Below are 19,740 nucleotides of genomic sequence, written 5' to 3'. Positions count from 1 at the left end.
AGAAGACCGGGAAAGCAAATGAAGAGCAGAGAGAGGCCACCTCCAGGGACACGTGTCCTCCAAAGAGGTGACACAAGCCTCAGCCTCCCCGAACAACTGGGGACCAAGCATTCAAATTACACTGAGCCCATGGGAGTCATTCTCGTTCAAACCACAGCAAGAGAAATGGTGGGTGTGCACTTTTTAAATTGATTTTTAATAGGAAATCACTGACTTAAGCCTAGTGTGCGCAGTTTTTTGCTGTTGGTGTTGTTTGTTGCTCTGTTTTGTTTTCCACATGCATGTCTGTTGAGGGTGTCAGGTCCTCCAGAACTGGAGTTACAGACAGGTGTGAGCAGCCTTGTGGGTGCTGGGAATTGAACTTGGGTCCTCTTGAAGAGCAGCCCATGCTCTTAACCTCTGAGCCATCTCTCTAACCCAGTGTGTGCAATTTTTAAGAAAAGTGATCGTTCTCTATGTACCATTTTTTGGTGGTTTTGTTTTATTTTTAAAAATAACTCATGTTACCAAAAGAAATCCCTGGGGAGCTGGCTCAGCAGTTAAGACAACTGGCTACTTTTGTAGAGGACCCAGGTTTGATTCCCAACACCTATGGCAGCTCACAACCACCTGTACCTCCAGTTCCAGAGAATCTGATGCCCTCTTCTGACCTCTGTGGACACACACATGGACACAGACACACACACACACACACTAGAAAAGCACAACTAAACTTCCTTGCCTCATGCAGGATTCTGAGACCTAAATCTTAAAAGGTGGCTTCAGATAAACCCAGTTTAGAAAACAGCATCTTGAACCTTCAAATCCTATACCAATTCTGTACCTCTGATGTATGCCCCCCTTCCCCTTCCTTTATCCTTCTCCCACCTCTGGGATTAAAGGCATATGCCACCACCCCTGGCTTAAATCTTATTTTGAAATTATAGGCTCACCTAAAATTTCCCAAGACCTAAAACTTGGGGCTCTTAAGAACACAACACTGACAGGAACGGTTATATTTTTTTAGGAAGGAATATCCAGGGGCCGGGGAGATGGCTCAGGTAGAAGGGTGCTTGCCTGAATGATGAAGGATGAAGATCTCGGTTCCGCCCTCAAATGGGGCAGCAGCACTAAGCCTGTGATACAGTCCTGGGGAGGCAGACAATAAGATGCAGGCTTGAGGGCCAGCTAGCCTAGTCGATTTGGTGAGCTCCAGGTTCAGTGAGAAGCTCTCTCTCAAAAACCAAGATGGAAAGGAATCAAGAAAAACACCCAGCTGGGCGATGGTGGTGCATGCCTTTAATCCCAGCACTCGGGAGGCAGAGGCAGGCGGATCTCTGTGAGTTCGAGACCAGCCTGGTCTACAGAGCTAGTTCCAGGACAGGCTCCAAAGCCACAGAGAAACCCTGTCTCGAAAAACCAAAAAAAAAAAAAAGAAAGAAAAAAGAAAAAGAAAAACACCCAGTGTCAGACTGTGGTACACACACACACACACACACACACGCGCAAATGTATGACACACACATGCAAATGTATGACACACACATGCAAATGTATGACACACACATGCACAGTTTTCCCCCTCAGATGGTTCCCTAGTAACCTACAAGATGAAGGCTAAGAGAAAGCCAGTAATAAAAGTAGCCAAGTGCTTTCTTAGTTGTAACCCTTCCTATGTTTGCTCCAGAGGAAGAGGAAGCCACACCTAGTGTGGCTTCCTAGATAACAGGCTTTTGCACAATCTGCACTTAATACCCACAAAGCTCCTTGTTCTTCTTTGGTGCCAAAGCTGGCCTGGGCATGGATGGCTTAACAGGAGCAGTGGGGCATCTGGTATGATCGGCACCAAAATCGGTAACCTTCTCAGTGTGTAAATTTCTCTAAATTCAAGCTGAGAGTTTGGGTATTGTGTTAATAGCATTTGTTGAATGCTGAGTGTTGCAGGTAGTTGGGCTTGGGTAATTCCTGAAGCAGTCTGTATTGGTTACCATTCTGTTGCTATAACACCATGACCAACTTAGAGAAAAGTTTATTTTGCTGTACAGTTCTGTGTTGGGACCATTTGGAGTCCTGGCCTCCAGCTGCTCTTCCCCGCTAGAGATCTTTACTTTCCTTCTGATTTGAGTTACTGAAAGCTGTGTCAAAGTTGTTTACCAGCTCTGCTTCACGAGCACGTGTAGCCTTAGCCTTGAGGATCAGATAAGGTTTTCACCTGTTGGCCCACCTGACTGTGTTGGGTATATTGAATAAGGGGCGTCTTACAAGTGACTAGAGGTCCGTGTCTCTGTCTGTGTGTCTCTGTATGTTTCACTCTCCAGCCCCTTGCCCGAAGCTTGCAAACTGTACGGTAGCACATAGAGTGCAGACAGGCATTGTGCACTGCAGTTCCGGAATGGGGTTAGACCCATAATGGTGGGGACAGCAGGACAGCAAGCATCTGGATCAGGAAGCTGAGAGATGACATCTTGAGCCTCAAGCAGGAAGCAGAGAGTGTGAACTGGAAGTGGGACAAGGCCATGAACTCTGAAAGCCTGCCACAAATGATGCACTTCCTCCAGCAGCAAGACTGTACCGCCTCCCCAAATGTTGCTTCGGACCCGGGCAAACCATCACACAGTCAGCCTCCTTAGCACGACTTTATCATTTAAGCTGAGGTGGACAAAGTTGGGGCATCCTCTAAGGAAAGCCGAGGCATCTGAATTCTGGCTATGCTTTCGGTGGCCACTGAGATCCAGCTGTGAGATGTTCTCTGTGCTCTGCGATAGCACTGTAGCACCAGGTGAGGGTCAGCCTGTCCCGTCTGAAGCAGCAGCTTATCGAGGCCTTCAAGGCAAATCAGAAAACACAGAACACTCAGGTTTAGCAGCACAACATTGCCATTCTGCGCTGGATTACTGACAATGGAATCCGAAAGCTGCAGGTCCCCCAGGCTTAGAAGCGCCTGCAACTTGGAAAACTTCAGTAATGTGGTGAAGGGTTGGCACATTTACAAGCCAGTTCTTTCTGTACACGGAAAGAGCTGAAACTGTTTAGCCAAGGCAAACAGTCTTATCTGGGTGAGATCTAAGGTCCGACAGACACTCACCAAACTCAAGGCATTCCCTCCAAACCTCCCAGACTCTCAGAAGCCTGGGAGGGAATGGGCAGGAGAAATACTCCTGACAAACAGCTCTTCCCAGAGTCTCAGACAACATTCACAACGTTCTCCCCATGGAGCTAGGCCTGCGGGTGATCACAGGGTCTGTTGCTCCCCTTCTCTCTAGCTATGCCCTTGGTGAGGTTTGGCAGCAGTTCCTAGGGGGGTGTTCCCACTGCCCTCCTCCTCTTCCACACCCCAGCCCCAGCCCCTGTGCCTGCTAGAGTCCCACCATCACAAAGTGGTTGGGGACATCTAGTCCTGAGTCCCCAGGGGGTGCTCTCAGTGTGCAGCGTCCACGCTCAAGAACATTCATTAGCTGCACGGCCGCCTACCTGTGCTTGGATGGGACTCATGTCCTCTGAGACTGAGGCTGGCGAACTGCATTTCTGGGCCCAGGTGCTAATTACAAGGATGTTTTCGTAATTAGCTATACGTTTGAGCTATACATTTGGTTTTGTGCAATTTTCTGCACCTGTGTTTTATTTAAAAAAAAACAAACCTTAAAAAACATACTCGACAAAAATTTACAGTATCTAAGTAGGTAGAGAAACTGGCTGCCGAGCCTGACAACCTGAGTTCTATTCTTGGGACCCACAAGGAGGGAGAGAATTGTCTCAGATTGTTCTGACCTCCACCTTAGCGCCCTAGCAGTATACACACACACACACGCACGCGCACACGCACATTTACTTGTAGACTCTTTTGGTAACAAACTCAGTGGAGCTTTTGTAACTAGTTTTTCATTTCTTTCTCATTACAATGTAACTGTAATAAAAACATTGGCCACTAGGCTGCGCAATTTACTGCCCATTGTGTCAGCGCTCACAAGTAAGGGGGATTTTCGTTGCTTGCTTGCGGATCCCGCTTACCTATCAGGAAAAGGCAAGGTCAAGGTTATGCATGACCCTTTGATAATCTAAAGAATCGGTGGCAATGCTGGCAAACGGAACGAAAATTCTGTAGCTTTCTCCTCCTTCAAGCTAGGAGTCTGGATGTAGCTGAGAGTGTACGTGATCAGCCTGGATTTGAGTCTCTGCCCCGAAAGACACAGGATAAAACAGACTGGTATTTGTTTTTTAGAAAGGGTGTCATGTAGCCCAGGCTGGCCTCAAACTCGCTGTGCAGCTGAGGAGGATGACCTTGGATTTCCGAATCTCTCACCTCCGCTCTCAAGTGCTGGGATTTCAGGCAGGCACCAGCATGCCCTGCATTGGTGCTGGAGATGAAACCACGGCCTCTTGCATGCTATGCAAGCCTCTACCTACCAAGTGAGTTCCACCTCCAGCCTGGGTTGCAGATCATTTAATAAGTTACTACAATAAAACCTCCTAAGCCTTCCCAACCAAACCTCAGGACTGAACAAGTGGAGACTGGGAGGAAAAAGGCTTAGGGAATAAACAAATAAATGCAATTTTTTAAGAAAAGCAAAATAAGGGCTGAGGGAACAGCTCTTGCACGGCATGCGCATGCATTCATGTTGCGATAACCTTGCTCCGTCACCCCAAAGCCTCACTACTTGCTAGCTTCATAGTAACCCCAGTCCTCCATTACGACTCCAGTTAATAAATCTGGGAGGAATGGAGGAAGCTACAAATGAAGTCACAGTTTAAGCTGAAGGTATCAACAACTGCTAGGCATACCAGGACTGAGAGGGTCATGCTGACTCCAGGGGTCTTCAAAGGCTACAGCCCCACCCCGCCCCCCATCTTTGAAAGTGAAAGACAAGAAGCCCAAGGCACCATTCTGGAGCAGTCTCACCAACACAGTTAAACCTGAACCCAGAGAAGCTGCCAACGCTGCAGCCTCACAGGAATAAGGGAGATGAAGGAACAACTTGGAACCAGTCAGCTAGCCCCAACAGAGAGAAAATGATAGGGAAAAATTGTCCGCTTTCCTCTTCGAATAAATGGCTAGTGGGAAATGGCAGGCAAGAGGGGTGGCAAAAATATCCTGAAAGAGTGAAGCCAAGCTGGGCCATGATTTGAACAAACAATTCTTTGCTCGGAGGTCAAGTAAGGGCAAATGCAAACTGGTCCAGCTATAGTATTGGCAATTTATTAGTTGGAATAATCCATTGAAGCTGTCTATGTATTTGTAACGCTTCTACCATCTAGCAAGAATGGAGCATGATGGCCACATCTACAGCCCTAGTACTTAGAAGGCGGAGCCAGGAGGAGGTCAGTCTAAGCGAGGTAATGAGTTCCAAGCCAGCCTAAACTGCTGAGAAGACCCTGTCTCAGTAACAAGAAAACGGAAAGGAAAATATTTAACAAAAATTAAATGGGGAACTCAGCTGGTTCCGCAGTTAAAGCCCTTCCTGCACAGACATCAGGTCTGGAGTTTGGGCACCCACATAACCCACAGAAATGCCAGGTGGACATGTGGCTGATCCACCTGTAATTCCAGCATTCAGAGGTAGAGATGGGATTCCCAAGGCAAGTTGGCTGGACAAACCAGCTATCAGCAAGCTGTGTGGTGTGACGCCATTCCGGGAGAGATGCGAACTGTCCCTTCATCCAGATAGGGAACTGTCGACAGACCAAAGTAATGATCTCACAAGCCCAGCCTGGGAAACCAACGAGTTTACTGGGGTTGTTACAGGGACAGGGATGGCTGCATGGCTGAAAGCCCACCCCAACATGGTGACAACTCATGACAATTGGAAGCCTGGAGTTCTGTGTGATGGACAGGCAGACGGACAGGTGGCGAACCCCCTCTGCTCACAGCTCCTTACCGCTTATGTCACCTTAGGAAGGGAAGAGTCTTGCGGTTCAGGTTAGTTTAGGGGACTTCCAGATCCTTCTGAGTCAGTTATTTCCCAGGTCTTCAGCCGGTCCTTCCAGAATGGAATGTTTCAGTTCGGAGACAATTGCTACACAACTGCTCAGGGAGTAAGGTGGGGAGCAATCAATGAAGACTCCCCATTCAAACCCAGGCCTCCATATGCGCATGCACACATGTAGGAAGCACTGAGGTCTTTGTGTTCACATATAAGCACTGGGGAAGCCTGGAATATTTTTTTTTTCTTTTTTGGTTTTTTGAGACAGGGTTTCTCTGTGGCTTTGGAGCCTGTCCTGGAACTAGCTCTGTAGACCAGGCTGGTCTCGAACTCACAGAGATCCACCTGCCTCTGCCTCCCAAGTGCTAGGATTAAAGGTATGTGCCACCACTGCCCGGCGTGTGTTCAGATCCTAAGTAACACTGCTTTCATTGTCCATCACAGCTAGTGCTCTGTAGGCCCAATAGTTAACAACAGGTACCAAGGTACCATATTTTATCTATTCAGACACTGGCTTACCTTGCCATCTCAGGGAACCACATGCAGGTCCCACCCACCATGACATTAAAGATATAGGAAAGGAAAACAACCCCTCATCACAGAAACAGTTTAAGTTGTGCCTACAGAGAGCCAAGTTTATACATAGCTAACAAAATTGCTATGAAGATGACTTGACATTTTCTTAGCATGTTTTTCCTTTTTCGATTTTTTTTTTCACGACAGGGTTTCTCTGTGTAACAGCCCTGGCTGTCCTGAAACTTGCTTTGCAGTGTGGCCTCGAACTCACATAGATCCGCCTGCCTTTGTCTCCCTCCTGAGAGCTGGGATTAAAAGCATATGCCACCACACCCAGCTAAACCATTCCTTTCTGAGAGAGATTTCAAATAAGAATATTAATGAGCAATGCTTAAGGTGTAGAGTGTGACCTTCTGCCTTTCTCATCTGGGAGTGGTTTCCTGAGAATCTCACAAGCAAGATTAGAAACCATGTTTCCAGCAAGATATGTGCCTGGCCTCCTCGTGACCCTGTGTCTTTCTCTGAAATGATCTGATCTTGCCAGCCTGTAAATCTGTACAGTGCACTTCATAAACTATTCTATGGTTTCATTTACTAAAGAAAAGTTTCTGAGGTGAATGAAAACTTACTAAAACATTTTCCTCAGTCTTTTAAGTAATATGGACAATATAACTTCAAGTTACCAAAACCATGTATAGCTATCGATCAAATTCTTATGCTGCATGCTCATGTCCATTCTCTCTGCTTAAACCTACTTTTCCCAATAACCATGTCCCTCGTAACTTCTGTACTTAAACCTTTTGTTTTCTTTTTTTCTTCTTTTGAAGACAGACTCTCTGTAGAGCCCAGATGGGCCTAAACCTCATTCTGTAACCCAGACTTGCCTCAATCTCAATAATCCTCCTGCCTCAATGTGTTGGTATTATGGACTATCCAACCCTGTCTGAGCTACACAAACATATGCTAACACAGAATAAATAATAAACAGACAAAAAAAATAGAATAAAGGACCAGAAAGAAACCCACACAGCTACAGTCAGTTTTCAAGTTTACCTTTATTTTTATTTATGTGTTTGTGGAGGCCAGAAGGGGCTGTCAAACCCCCAGAACACCAAGTGTTCCTAACGGCTAGGTCATTTCTCCAGTCAGTCACCTTATGTTTACACTAGAGGTAAGACGGCCTCTTCAACAAAAGGTACTAGAACACTAGACTGAAATAGATGTCTGTGGTGGTACACAACTTTAAATCCATGCATCTCTAATGAGCTTAAGGCCAGTTTAGTCTACCCCGTCTACCAAAACTACATAGTGAGACCCTGTCTCCAAAAAACAGTAAGTTGACCTGAATAAACAGTAAACACAGTGGAAAGCATAAGCCATAGATTCAGCCAAGCAGAATAATATCAGGGGCTGAAGAACAATGTTGATAAAATACTGCATGAAATATCAACACGGAAAAATAGTGAGCATGACCACAAGGTTCAAGCATTCCAGTCTATGACCATGAGATCTAAAAGCTGGGAAGTGGTGGCGCACACTTTAATCTCAGCACTCAGGAGGCGGAGGCAGTAGGATCTCTGAGTTCGAAGCCAGCCTAGTCTACAAAGAATTCCAGGATGGCCAGGGCTTCACAGAGAGACATCTCAAAAAACAAAAAAACAAAAACAAAACAAACAAAAAAACCAAAACAAAACAAAAAAAGATATCAAATCTAAAACTATGCAGCTGGGAGCTCATGCATGTACACTAAAGGCACAGAGAATTTATTCAAGGACATTGTAACAAAATTTCTTGTGTGAGAACGTCTATTTATTTCTCTAGAAGTAGACATTCACACACAATAACCCTTAGGACCCTAAATAAACATAACCAGAGTAGAACTCTCCACAACACTTTACCATCAAGACATCAAGAATACAAGGCAAAGAAGTTAGGCGGTGGTGGCAATTGCCTTTAATCCAAGCATTTGGGAGACAGAGATTGGCAGATCTCTGCGAGTTTGAGGCCAGCCTGGTCTACAAGAACTAATTCCAGGACAGTTAGTGCTGTTACACAGAGAAACCCTATCTCAAAAAAACCAAAAAAAACAAAACAAAAGGATACAGAGAAACAATATGAGGAAATGGGGCAGGGGGAGGGATATATTAAATCAGCTAAAAATATAGTAACATCAAATCCAAGAGAAGACAGAAGATATATTTCAAGCCCTCTAAATAAATAACTGAGGTTCCACAGTGCTACATCTAGCAACACTATTTATATTATAACTATGCAAGGGGTGGGGGTGGGGAGCAGATTGCTCAGCGGGTAAGGGAGCTTGCTGCCAAGCCTGATATTCTGGGTTCAATTCCCTGAGAACTGACTCCCACAAGCTGTCCTCTGACTTCCTCATGCACACCATAGTGCGTGCACTAACACACACAAAGCACACATGCCTGCAAGTAAATAAATAGTTCTTAAAAAGTCTATAAAAGAATGCATTGAAAAGTTAAATATCTGAAAACTGAAAAATTCCATAAACAAGATTAACAAAGCAACTGAACTAGAAGAAACTAGCCGTACAGGGTTTGGCTAGAGCAGCTGTGAACTAAGACCATCACAACTGGTTCGTAGGACACTGCAGATAGAGCCCAACACTTCCCTCATGGTAAGCGCATGCTCTACCGCTGAGCTACAGCCAACTTTATGTAAAGTGCACAAAAGCTATGGAAAGTTGATCTTATGAAAGAGGAAGCAGGGGTTGGCAAGACAGCGCAGCAGCTTGCGGCCTAGCCTGAAGACCTGAGTTCGGTCCCTACGACCCATATGGCATCAGTGTAGCAGACCAGTACTGAACTATAGTTAGACCATCCCATCAAAAAAATCCCAAGAGGGGGCTGGAGAGATGGCTCAGTGGTTAAGAGCATTGCCTGCTCTTCCAAAGGTCCTGAGTTCAATTCCCAGCAACTACATGGTGGCTCACAACCATCTGTAATGAGGTCTGGTGCCCTCTTCTGGCCTGCAGAGATACACATAGACAGAACATTGTATACATAATAAATAAATAAATAAATAAATAAATAAATATTTAAAAAAAAAAATCCCAAGAGTAGGGCAGTGTGGTGCACACCTTTAATTCCAGCACTCGAGAGGCAGATTTCTGTGAGTTCGAGGCCAACCTGGTCTACAAGAGTTAGTTCCAGGACAGGCTCCGAAGCTACAAAGAAACCCTTAAAAAAAAATCCTAAGAATACTGTAAGTGCTGTCTTGGGTAAACTGATCTCTGGAACAGCCATATAAATTCCTAAGGTGAACTGGTCTCTAAACCTGCCCCAAATTCCTGAACAATGTGACCCTGAGCTAAATAAAGGCTCACTGCCTGACCATTTAACTGTTACCTCTCCACTTCTGTAAACAATTGCTTTCGGCAAAGATCACAACTGCATTCATTTCATAAAAATTCTCAAGAATGACCAAAGATAGAAAAGAAAGTGCAGCTGACAGGGCAGGCCCACTACAGTCATACAGAGATGGCGTAAAAAGATGCATGCAATAGATTGGAGACTTACCTTTTACCACATGGATTCTGGCAGGTTATGGTGGGTTTTAAAATTTGTGTGTGTCCTTCTGCATTGCCGGTGGGAATGCAAGCTGGTACAAGCCCTTTGAATGTCAGTGTGGCGATGTCTTAGAAAATTAGGAAACAGCCAGGCGGTGGTGGCACACGCCTTTAATCCCAGCACTTGGGAGGCAGAGGCAGGCAGATCTCTATGAGTTCGAGACCAGCCTGGTCTACAAGAGCTAGTTCCAGGACAGGCTCCAAAACCACAGAGAAACCCTGTCTCGAAAAACCAAAAAAAAAAATTAGGAAACAACCTTCCTCAAGACCCAATAATACCACTTTTGAGTATATATCCAAAGGATGCCCAATTGTGCCACAAGGACATATGCTCAACTATGTTCATAGCAGCTTTGTTTGTCATAGCCAGAACATGGAAACAACCTAAATGCCCCTCGATCAAAGAATGGATAAGAAAAATGTGGTACATTTACACAATGGAGTACTACACAGCAGAAAAAAATGACAGCTTGAATTTTGCAGGAAAATGGATGGAGCTAGAAAACATTATTTTGAGTGAGGTAACTCAGACACAGAAAGACAATTATCACATGTACTCACTCATAGGTGGTTTTTAAACATAAAGCAAAGAAAGCCAGCCACAATCCCAGAGATTTAGACAACAATGCAGACACTAAGAGAGACTTACATAGATCTAATCTACATGGGAAGCAGAAAAAGAAAAGATCTCCTGAGTAAATTGGGAGCATGGGGAAGGCTGAAGGGGGGAGGGAAGAGGCAGGGAGGGGAACAGAGAAAAAACGTAGAGCTCAATAAATATCAATAAAAAAATCTCTTTAAAAAAGTGTGTGTGTGTGTGTGTGTGTGTATGTATTAACCATCCTGGGTATCAAACTTGAAACAAGTCCTTGGGTGTGCTCAGCAAATACTCTCCCACTGAACTACACCTTTCAGTCCTCCAGTGAGTTATCAACTTGTGCAAGACACAGGCTCACTCTGTGTCTGGCCTTGAAATCACAATTCTCTCAACCTGAGTGATGGGATTCCAGGTGATAGTCAATACACCTGCATTCAGTGTTATTTTAAAGGACTGAAAATTTATGTATTTGTGTAGTAACTTAATTAAGGAAAGGAAACAGTTTGGAAAAACGTAACTGCCCTTTTGCTTTGTGAACTGTAGTTCCCAAGGAAAAAAGCCACACTTGCACCGCACCTCGCTCCCAGGTTAAAACTTCTACAAGGTCAGTTGATTCCACTGTGACAGTAGAGGCCTGGAGCCAAGTTATCTGAGGCTGTCCTTAGCCTCCTCAACAGCCATCCACCTCCCACTTCTATGTTTAGCCTACCATCTCTCCTTGTACCTATCCGTTCAGAATGTACAAACAGAACACTGGTTTGCCCAATCCCAAAGACCGTCATCATATAAAATCTACAGCCAGAGGTCTCCCGTACCTGATGTTTCCATCAGTGTGTTTTTAAAATGTTTTACCACTTTTGTTACCATATAAACTTCATAAAACTATGTTGAATGTGGTTTGGGGACAGGCTGAGTCCATGTTCTTGGGCCATGGTCACTCATTCATATTTGGCTCCAGAATAAATGCTGTCCTTTGGGGAGAAACTGATTGTTATCATCCACACCTTCAGGGAGGAGGGATGACAGCTGAGAGTTACTTCTCACTACCCATTTTTAACAACAAAGAAACTGAAGCTCATGCCATTTTGTAAAATTAAGAACTTTTAATATAACGAATCCAAAGAACAGTTTTTAAAGACAAGTGAAATAGACTCCAACTCAAGTCACAAATAAAATGACAACGTTATTTATTTCCTTGGTACTTGCCCAGTAAAGTCCTTCATACCGCAATCAGGAATTCAAAAGAATTCCTCCATCTTTTATGGAATATTATACTAAATATTTAAATAAATACTACCTTAAATATTAATACCTTCTAGACAAGAATTCAAAAGCTGGCTAGCCAAGAATTTCAGCAGACCAGAGCACCCCGAACTATCAATATAGTAGTTCCATTTTCTATTCCCTAGTAATATTACAGTCTTTTACACTCTCCAGCGGTTCAGGTTTTTAAATTTAAAAAAAAAAAGCTTAAAAATACCAAATCTAGCACGCATAAACACAGAAATATAAATCACTTTTCCATCCTGGAATTGTAGGAAAGCAATTAATGAGCATGAGAGACAGAATGGAGCCGGGATGGTGGTTAGGAACGCTGTCGGGCACTGTGCACCACGCTAGAGACAGAATGACTCTGCACAATGGCCAGGCTTGAACGTTTTCCGGGGAGGACCGTTTGGAACGGAAGAGCCCAAATCGGGAAATAGAGAGGTAAACAAAGAGAGGCCCAAGGCTGGATCCAAGGCATCAACGCGGAAACCGAGCCGCTACCGCCTGCGGAACGGGCTGTCACTCAGCCCAACGACACACACGTTCGGGGCTCATCCCCGCTATGTCGCCGTGGCATCCCCCACGGCCTCCCTCCCGGCGGAAGACACGCGCGCCTGGCGCACGTCCCCAGCTAGCCGCTGCCTCCATCTTGTCCCGGGTCTCCTCCACGCCAGCGGCGCGCTGTTATTTTTAACCTTCTAAACCTGGGGAGGGAAGGGAGAGGGGAGGGGCGCGGGTACGCCGGAAGGCAGCTGCAAGGGACAGAGGCTGGCAGGGGACGCGGGCGGCCGCCAAGGTCACCGAAGCCGGGACAAAGGACGCGTAGGGGACGGGGCCTACGAGAACAGGGCTAGGCGACTTCCGGCAGCGCGGGCCGTCCACCCCCGACTCCCGCCCTCTCCGAGGACAAAGCGGAGCGCGACGCGCGGCCCCGGCCCCGCCCTCGGCGCGCGCCCGGATGCCCGGCACGGGAACGCGCACAACGGTAGGAAATGGCGGTTAAGGCGGAGGAGGGGCTAGGGGAAGCGAACTTTCTCGGCGCTCCCTGGCTCGGGTCACCCCGCCGGCGAGACAGGAGCCGGTGGCGCTTCTCCAGGCTGCCTCCTCTCTCGTTCCATTCTTGATAACCGCTTTCGGGACTGGAAAAACTGTGTCGTGGGCCGTGGAACAAAGGAGGGGGCCACGGCAGGCGTGGGCGCAGCCACAGGAACGCTCCCTAAGATGGCCGCCGCCGCCGCGCGGGAGGGTGGGCAGGGCCCTCAGCTTCCGTCGCGGGCCGGAAGTGACGACTGGCACCCATGGCTGCCGCGCGAGAGCCCCAGGAGCCGGAGAGGAAGGTAAAGCATGCCGAGGGGCACGCAGGGGTGGGTGCGCAGGAGGGCGCCCCGGTTTCCTAGCCCGGTCCCCATGACCGCGAGCGATTCCGGCAGTTTAGTCCTCACATCCCGATGTGAGTACCAAATTGCCAGCTGATGCAAACACAAAGAGCAGACCCGCAGGATCTAACCTAGCAATGCATTGTACTTGGGTAGCAAGGGTTAGTAAGAGGGTCCATGAAAATTTCTCCGAGAGCTGGGCGAGGTGACACGTGTCAGTAATCTCAGCACTTAGGAGGCTGAGGCACGGACAGCCTGGGCTAGCTTGTACCATACTAGCCCTCGTGCACACAGGTAAATTCGCTAATGCATTGAGTACTGCGTGTATTGGGCTGTAATCAAAAAGGAGTCTCCGCTCTTTATGAAGCCTACAACCTACTGTGTAAACGATCGAATTTCAATTAAGCCAGACCGGAGATAACCGCCCTGTTAGGCAGTGAACAGCTAGCACAGAATGGTTGGTGTGTCCGGCGTGGAGAATGTATGCAAAGCTCCTCTCAGAGCTTAGGGGGCCTTAGTAGCAATGGTTAGGAGTGCATTCTAAGTCCAACCAAAAGCCACGATGAAGCCTAAAGTACTACTGATTGAATAACTTGGTAGTACAAAGGGTAAATGTGACTTGACATATTTTGAAAACTTATGAGTGAATAAGACAACTAAGTACAATTAAGTTCCACTAACATGAAAGCGTATAAATAGGATTTGACAGGAAAACTTGGAGCCACAAGGGTGAATCCAGGCCAGTGGAATAACTGGCCTTGACTGATTATTTATACCCATTCAGGGGTTGTTGCTCGAAATAAAGGAGAATGGGAGTATTAGGTGGAAGGTATCTATGTAATGTTAGTGATGCCAGAAAAGTGGTAGCTTGATTGGGGCTGGGGCTAGTGATCTGGTCAGCTCAATCCCTAGAGCCCTTGCAAGCAGGTCTGCCATAAGATATTGTCCTTGCCCCAATAAGCACCCATCCAAATAGCATCAGTATTCAAAAGAAAAAAAAGCAAAACGCTTGGGAACACTGGTGGAGGACCTGCCCATCAATCAAAAAGTTTAACGTTAAGGCCAAGTATGATCCTGTGGAATTGAGTTATTCTGATCAAAAGGATGTTTCACCTGTGCTGGTATGCCTGGTGCACAGCATGCCCAGTGCGGTGCCCGTGTCCCTTGGGAAACCACAGATGCTAGGGATAATAGAGAATCTAACCAAGCTGGCTTGGATTAGGGCGTAGCTGCATACCTTATCTTGACTAGGTTCCCATTTTGTAGCATTGTATCCACTCCATGTCATGGATGGAAACCTAAGCTAAATGGACCCACTACCCCATCTGATTCCTCAGGGTGAGGGTGTTCAGGCTCTAAAGTTTAGGAATGCCATGACCTATTTTATGTGAGCTGATTTATGTGAGTCCAGCCCATAAAGGTTACAACTACCAAGGTCTGCTACATTGATGAAGACACTTATAAGTTGGGTGTGTGTGATACAAGCAAAAAACAAGCCAGAGACAATTATCTGAGAAAGCATAATTTTACTTTAATGAGAATCAAAATCACATTTTATCTTCAAGCAGATCCTTGAGCCAACAGTAAGACATAGGCAAGGTTCAGCTCTGCCTCCATCTTTAAAGGACCTGACTTGCTCTCTCCTTTCCCCCACCCATTCACTTCCATTGTAGGTGCCATCTCTTACGCAATCCTCTAGTTGCATTAAATGGCACCGTAGAAGACATTCAGTTATCCAGACCTGTTTTTCCTTCCAGTGCTGGAATCCCAACACAGGTGGCTTCTTTCACACATACTACATTACCAAGTTGCAATCTTGCTTCTTGAGACTTTTACTCCTAGAGCTCAGACCAATCTCTATTCGTAGCAACCTTTTTGCTACAAGTTTCTGTATTGCTAGGATTGCAATCACAAGTTACCAGTGTCTAAGAATGTCAAGTCTGTTTCCATTCCATTCCCCATGTGAGCAACAGATGTCCTTGGACAAAGTATAAAGCTATTTGTTCAAATACAAAAATGACCATATGAAGTATTTCCTCCTGCAATTACTATGTTCACCCAGTGAATTTTAAGTGGCACTATATTCAAACTGATTTGCCAAAGTGGCAAATTAGATAGGACACACTTATTGTAACTAGTAAGTGGTAATGTTTATGGTAGTACTTTAACTCTATTTTCTTGTTCAGTCTAGGATTTTTTTCATTTTATCCTAGCCCTTTAAGCTCCTAGGAATTTTAGATGTTGAGAACATTCCATGTGCACGAGAATCTATTCTATATGGCTCACTAGGATCAGTTGTGGCTGGACTTGGACATTTCTTGGTGACCAGTGAGTATTTCTCCTAAGCATTAAACATTTCTGGGGTAAAACGTTTTTTACAAACATAATTATATTTACTTCACTTGTTTTTGACAGGTAGGATTAGGAGATCTTGTGATGTTGGAGTAGGAGGATTTATCCTGGTGACTTTAGGATGCTGGTATGTTTGCTAGATATTCCAGAAAATTCAGATTTCTTGTGTCCTGGCACCAAGCTGGTCTTGAACTCTGCCCCCAAGTGCTAGGTTTAAAGGTGTGTGCATGCCGCCACCACCACCACCTTCACAAACCATCGTGGGAGGGGTTTTTGTCCTGGCTGACCCCCACTGTAGCAGTACTAGGCTGACCCCTGTGGCCTCCTCTCCTGAGTGCTACTGAGATTAAAGCCACAACACTCAGATAAGGATTTTTTTTTAAATCAAAATCTGTCCTAAGACTATGGCAATGCATTCATTGTATATTTGAACAGATGAACGGCAGAGAATTCCATTAAAATATGAAAATGATTTAAATAGTGAGCCAAACGGAACCCAAGGGATTCCTACAGTATACACATTCTACAACAGATACAATCATTTTAACACCTTAAATATATTGGGGAGTAGTCATTTTGAAAATCTGTGTGAAATTAAAAGCCCTTGGGTCATATAGAAACTAATATTTTTTTAATATTTTCTCTAAGGTTGCATTGTAGGTATAATTTTGCTAAGCAGAGAATCCAGGAGAGAATCGCCAGAGAAGGAATTAAAAATAAGATTTTATATGAAAGCACCCACCTTGATCCTGAAAGAAAACTCAAGAGCAGTAGCAACAGCTGAGCAACCATGAGCATAAAGAACCCAAAGTGAACTACTTACTCCTCTGGAACACCACAAATGTATATACTGTGTACAATAAAAATGCTCATTGTGTGTGAATTGTATGTATTGTGTCACTTACATGAAAACCTTTCTGGTCTTGGAAGCCAGTACAGTATGCTTGTTATACACTGCACAATTCTCATTCAAAAAACACAGGAGTATGAAACCTTCCTATGTGTTGAATGCACTAAACCAGACTGAAGGAAAAACTACACTTCAACAAGGATATCCATTACTGGTCCTATTGCTGTCAGGATGACCCAAAGGACAATCTGAAATTATTCTGTTCTCTATCCTTCAACAAAACTGTTTTCCTTTTGATCACCATAAAGGGTGGGGTACAGACTTGCATAACTACCCAGTCAATGATGGTTTTTACACACACATATATTTACTAAGTTTCCAGCCGGTAACCACCTCAGGACTTAGCCACTGATAAAAGAGAATTTGCAGTATTTGTCAATGGTGAAATGGCCAACCTATTATTCTAACAAGCTGTGCAGTGAGTGTTCTTAGGCTCTCAGATTGAACCTAACAGGGTTGTTGATTTAAGTTCTAGCTTTATCATACTGCAATTATTATCTTACCGTGAAAGAGAAACCTTTCTTGGCCAGTAACATTTCCAGTATCTTCTTCACTACTTACAAAGTTCAGTTTCATAGCAGCACAACTGAATAAAAAGAGCCACAAAGCATTTAAGTTTTCTTGGCTTCCCTGGAATGCTTTCTATTATTTCTGCAAACACTAATGTTTTTAGTCTTGTACTCCTCTCACTGCAAGCACCCCAATGCTGGTATTACAGGTATAATTATTACAGACCAGCTGAATTCAACCTACTGTCATCCCAACCCAATTGACACTGAACCTCCTGCACACCAGAATCTCCAAGCTTGCCAGAAACCTTTGCTAACCTTCCATTTCCCTCAGAAACTGGATGTGCCTTTAGTAGGTGATTTTGCATCGAGCCACACCACATGTAGGTTCCCAAAAGGTCAGGCCTAATTTTGAGTTACAGTGCTATGTATTTACTAGGTAGGGTCTAAGATATCATGTCCACCCTAACCCAAAATTATATTGCAGATTTTAAGCTCAACCTACCTTCAACGCCTTCTTGTGCACATTGCTTCCTTCATGGTTCCGATAATCCCGAATTTCATACTAGGTGATAAGGCAGTAGGTACCAGCTAAAATAGCTGATTAAAATAGAATTGTAGTGTTAGTGGTGTTGGAAGTTTCTTTTGGTAGTTTTATCTAACATCCTAGGCTGTATTCCTTTCCCTCCTCCCTTAAACCCTCCCTCTTTAATTCCTTGCTTCTCCATCTCAGTAAAAGGACCTCAGGGAAATTCAATAGAACAGCTTTTTCTGGACTTGTGGACTGAATTTGCAACAATAAATCTCAACTATGCTAAAACCAGTATTTGATTTGCAAGCATCTTTTTAGTCTACGTACCTCTAACTCCATCGATGGTTTCCCTTTGCTTCGATTATATAATGCGGAGGTCTATATAATAAATTCAGGATTCCTGTTTATGCACTTTTCAGCAAAGAGCTAAGGATCAAATAGGGTTTGAATCCTTCTATTCCTAGATAAAAATCTGTGACAGGTGTCAAAGCACCCCTTTAAAAGTCATGTTAATATACACTATTCTTTGGGTACGCAGACCTTAGTAAGTAGGAAAATTAAACAATTTCTATAATTCTGACTTATAACGGTCCTCTATAATCAATTTTGAAGCAGCTTAATGGTCTAGTAATTATCAGGTTTATATAATAGCCAGTATCCATTACTACCACCCAAATACTGGTATTTTTATACATCTTATAAGTCCAACTTTAAATATTTTCAACTTTTTGAGAAAGCAAAGCTGATGTAACAAGAAAAAATTAGAGAAACTTTTCAATGTGTTACAGTTTACAGTTAAGTGTAAGCACTACTAGATTCAAAGTTATATATATAATCCTGTCTTGGCTGCCCAACTACTGGATAAGCACATGTGGCTGAAATTGAGTTTCAACTGTATTTACTACACCCAGTTTCAAATGAAGATATTGACAAAGATGTTAAGACTAACACCTGGTTAGACAAATATTTCAATGTTCACTTTTAGTGTAGAACAAGGGAACTCAAGTACTTGAATCTCTAAACCACTTGTTTATGGACAGCACTGGGAGATCAATCTGCATGCACTATAAAGATGTTTGCGTAAAGCTTCTATACCATGATGTGAAAATCTGCATTGCCAGACAAACTTAAAGCCTACTTAAGTTTTTCTGTACCTTTTCCCCCTAACAGTATTCACTGAAAGTTGTTGAGTTGCCTTTTAAGGGTACAGCTATTATTTTCACTATACAAACCCACAGCAGCGCTGAAATGTCTAGGTGACACTGTGTCTTATGTTTATTATAGTAAATGCCCCAGGGATGGCGCAGAGTCCACACCACACTTTCCCATTAACTTTTAGCATCTTCTAAGTTTCAGCTTATTTCTCATCTTAGACTTCAATGTATCACCTCATTACTCCAAAAAGCCCACACAGCCTATTTCCCAAATTTTCTAAGGCTGTTATTAGTGTCAGAGCAGAAAAAAAAATTGGTAATCTAGGTCAGAAAATAACCTAAAGGTCGCTGTTTGGCAATAAATAGGCCTGAGGGTAATGTCTTAAAACTTGGGTCGAGTCTTTTTAAAGACGTATTCCTGCAAACCTATGAAATAGTTGTCAATTGCCAAACACTTCACTTCTGAAAAAAAGGCAAAATTAGGAAAGCTTAGAAATTGTCCCATCCTTGGTTGCAATAGCTTTGTGTAAGGTGATCCTGAAAACCTAGCATAACTGGTTAATATACAAGCAGCAATTAATTTGAATACCTATTAGAATCACTGGAACACATTTAGTTGGGCCCCTTTTACTCTTCAACACAGCACAGTCACATGGACAGACTAAGAAAAAGGAGATGAAATTTAAATCAACACATTGCTTTTATTACTAAGCTACAAGAAAATGAAGTATGCTGGAACTCTATTCTTGTCACTTGTCCATGATTCTTCCCCATCTCAACTGGCTAGATACTTTGTTGACAAACTATCTATTTTTATCTATGTATGCTTTTAATAATTAGAATTCACACCAATTTTTGGTCAGTAACTTTTAGGTGTCCTCCATGTGTAAGATTTCCTTCTAGTGGGTAAACTATTTTCTAGTTTCACCCAATGGGATGGTTTAAGGAAAGCAGGTGAACAATTCAGTGTTGTTAGCTCACTCAAACCCAAGCAAACTCCAGAAATTAACTTACACAAGTTGAACGTGG

The 19,740-nt window shown here is 44.1% G+C and overlaps 1 protein-coding gene across 1 annotated transcript; it reads left to right on the top strand.

Annotated features, from left to right (window-relative positions):
- Window positions 1–12,298: 12,298 nt before the first annotated feature.
- Window positions 12,299–16,482, top strand: LOC130874592 (cytochrome c oxidase assembly protein COX20, mitochondrial). The gene is made up of 4 exons (XM_057769981.1): window positions 12,299–13,215; window positions 15,468–15,582; window positions 15,670–15,733; window positions 16,255–16,482. Exons 1-4 carry the CDS (start codon window positions 13,177–13,179, stop codon window positions 16,388–16,390), a joined length of 354 nt encoding a protein of 117 aa, XP_057625964.1. The 5' UTR covers window positions 12,299–13,176; the 3' UTR covers window positions 16,391–16,482.
- Window positions 16,483–19,740: the final 3,258 nt, after the last annotated feature.

This window comes from Chionomys nivalis, chromosome 5 (assembly GCF_950005125.1).
Source record: "Chionomys nivalis chromosome 5, mChiNiv1.1, whole genome shotgun sequence".
Lineage (NCBI taxonomy): Eukaryota > Metazoa > Chordata > Mammalia > Rodentia > Cricetidae > Chionomys > Chionomys nivalis.
Note: the sequence above shows the minus strand (reverse complement) of the source record. Positions and strands in the feature narration are given on the sequence as shown.

Excerpts from the sequence above, each read along its gene's own strand:
- LOC130874592 (XM_057769981.1), top strand. The coding sequence starts at position 13,177 with ATGGCTGCCGCGCGAGAGCCCCAGGAGCCGGAGAGGAAG. Across the intron at positions 13,216-15,467 it reads CCCAGGAGCCGGAGAGGAAG|CCCTTTAAGCTCCTAGGAAT; the intron begins GTAAAGCATGCC and ends ATTTTATCCTAG. Across the intron at positions 15,734-16,254 it reads CTGGTGACTTTAGGATGCTG|GTTGCATTGTAGGTATAATT; the intron begins GTATGTTTGCTA and ends ATTTTCTCTAAG.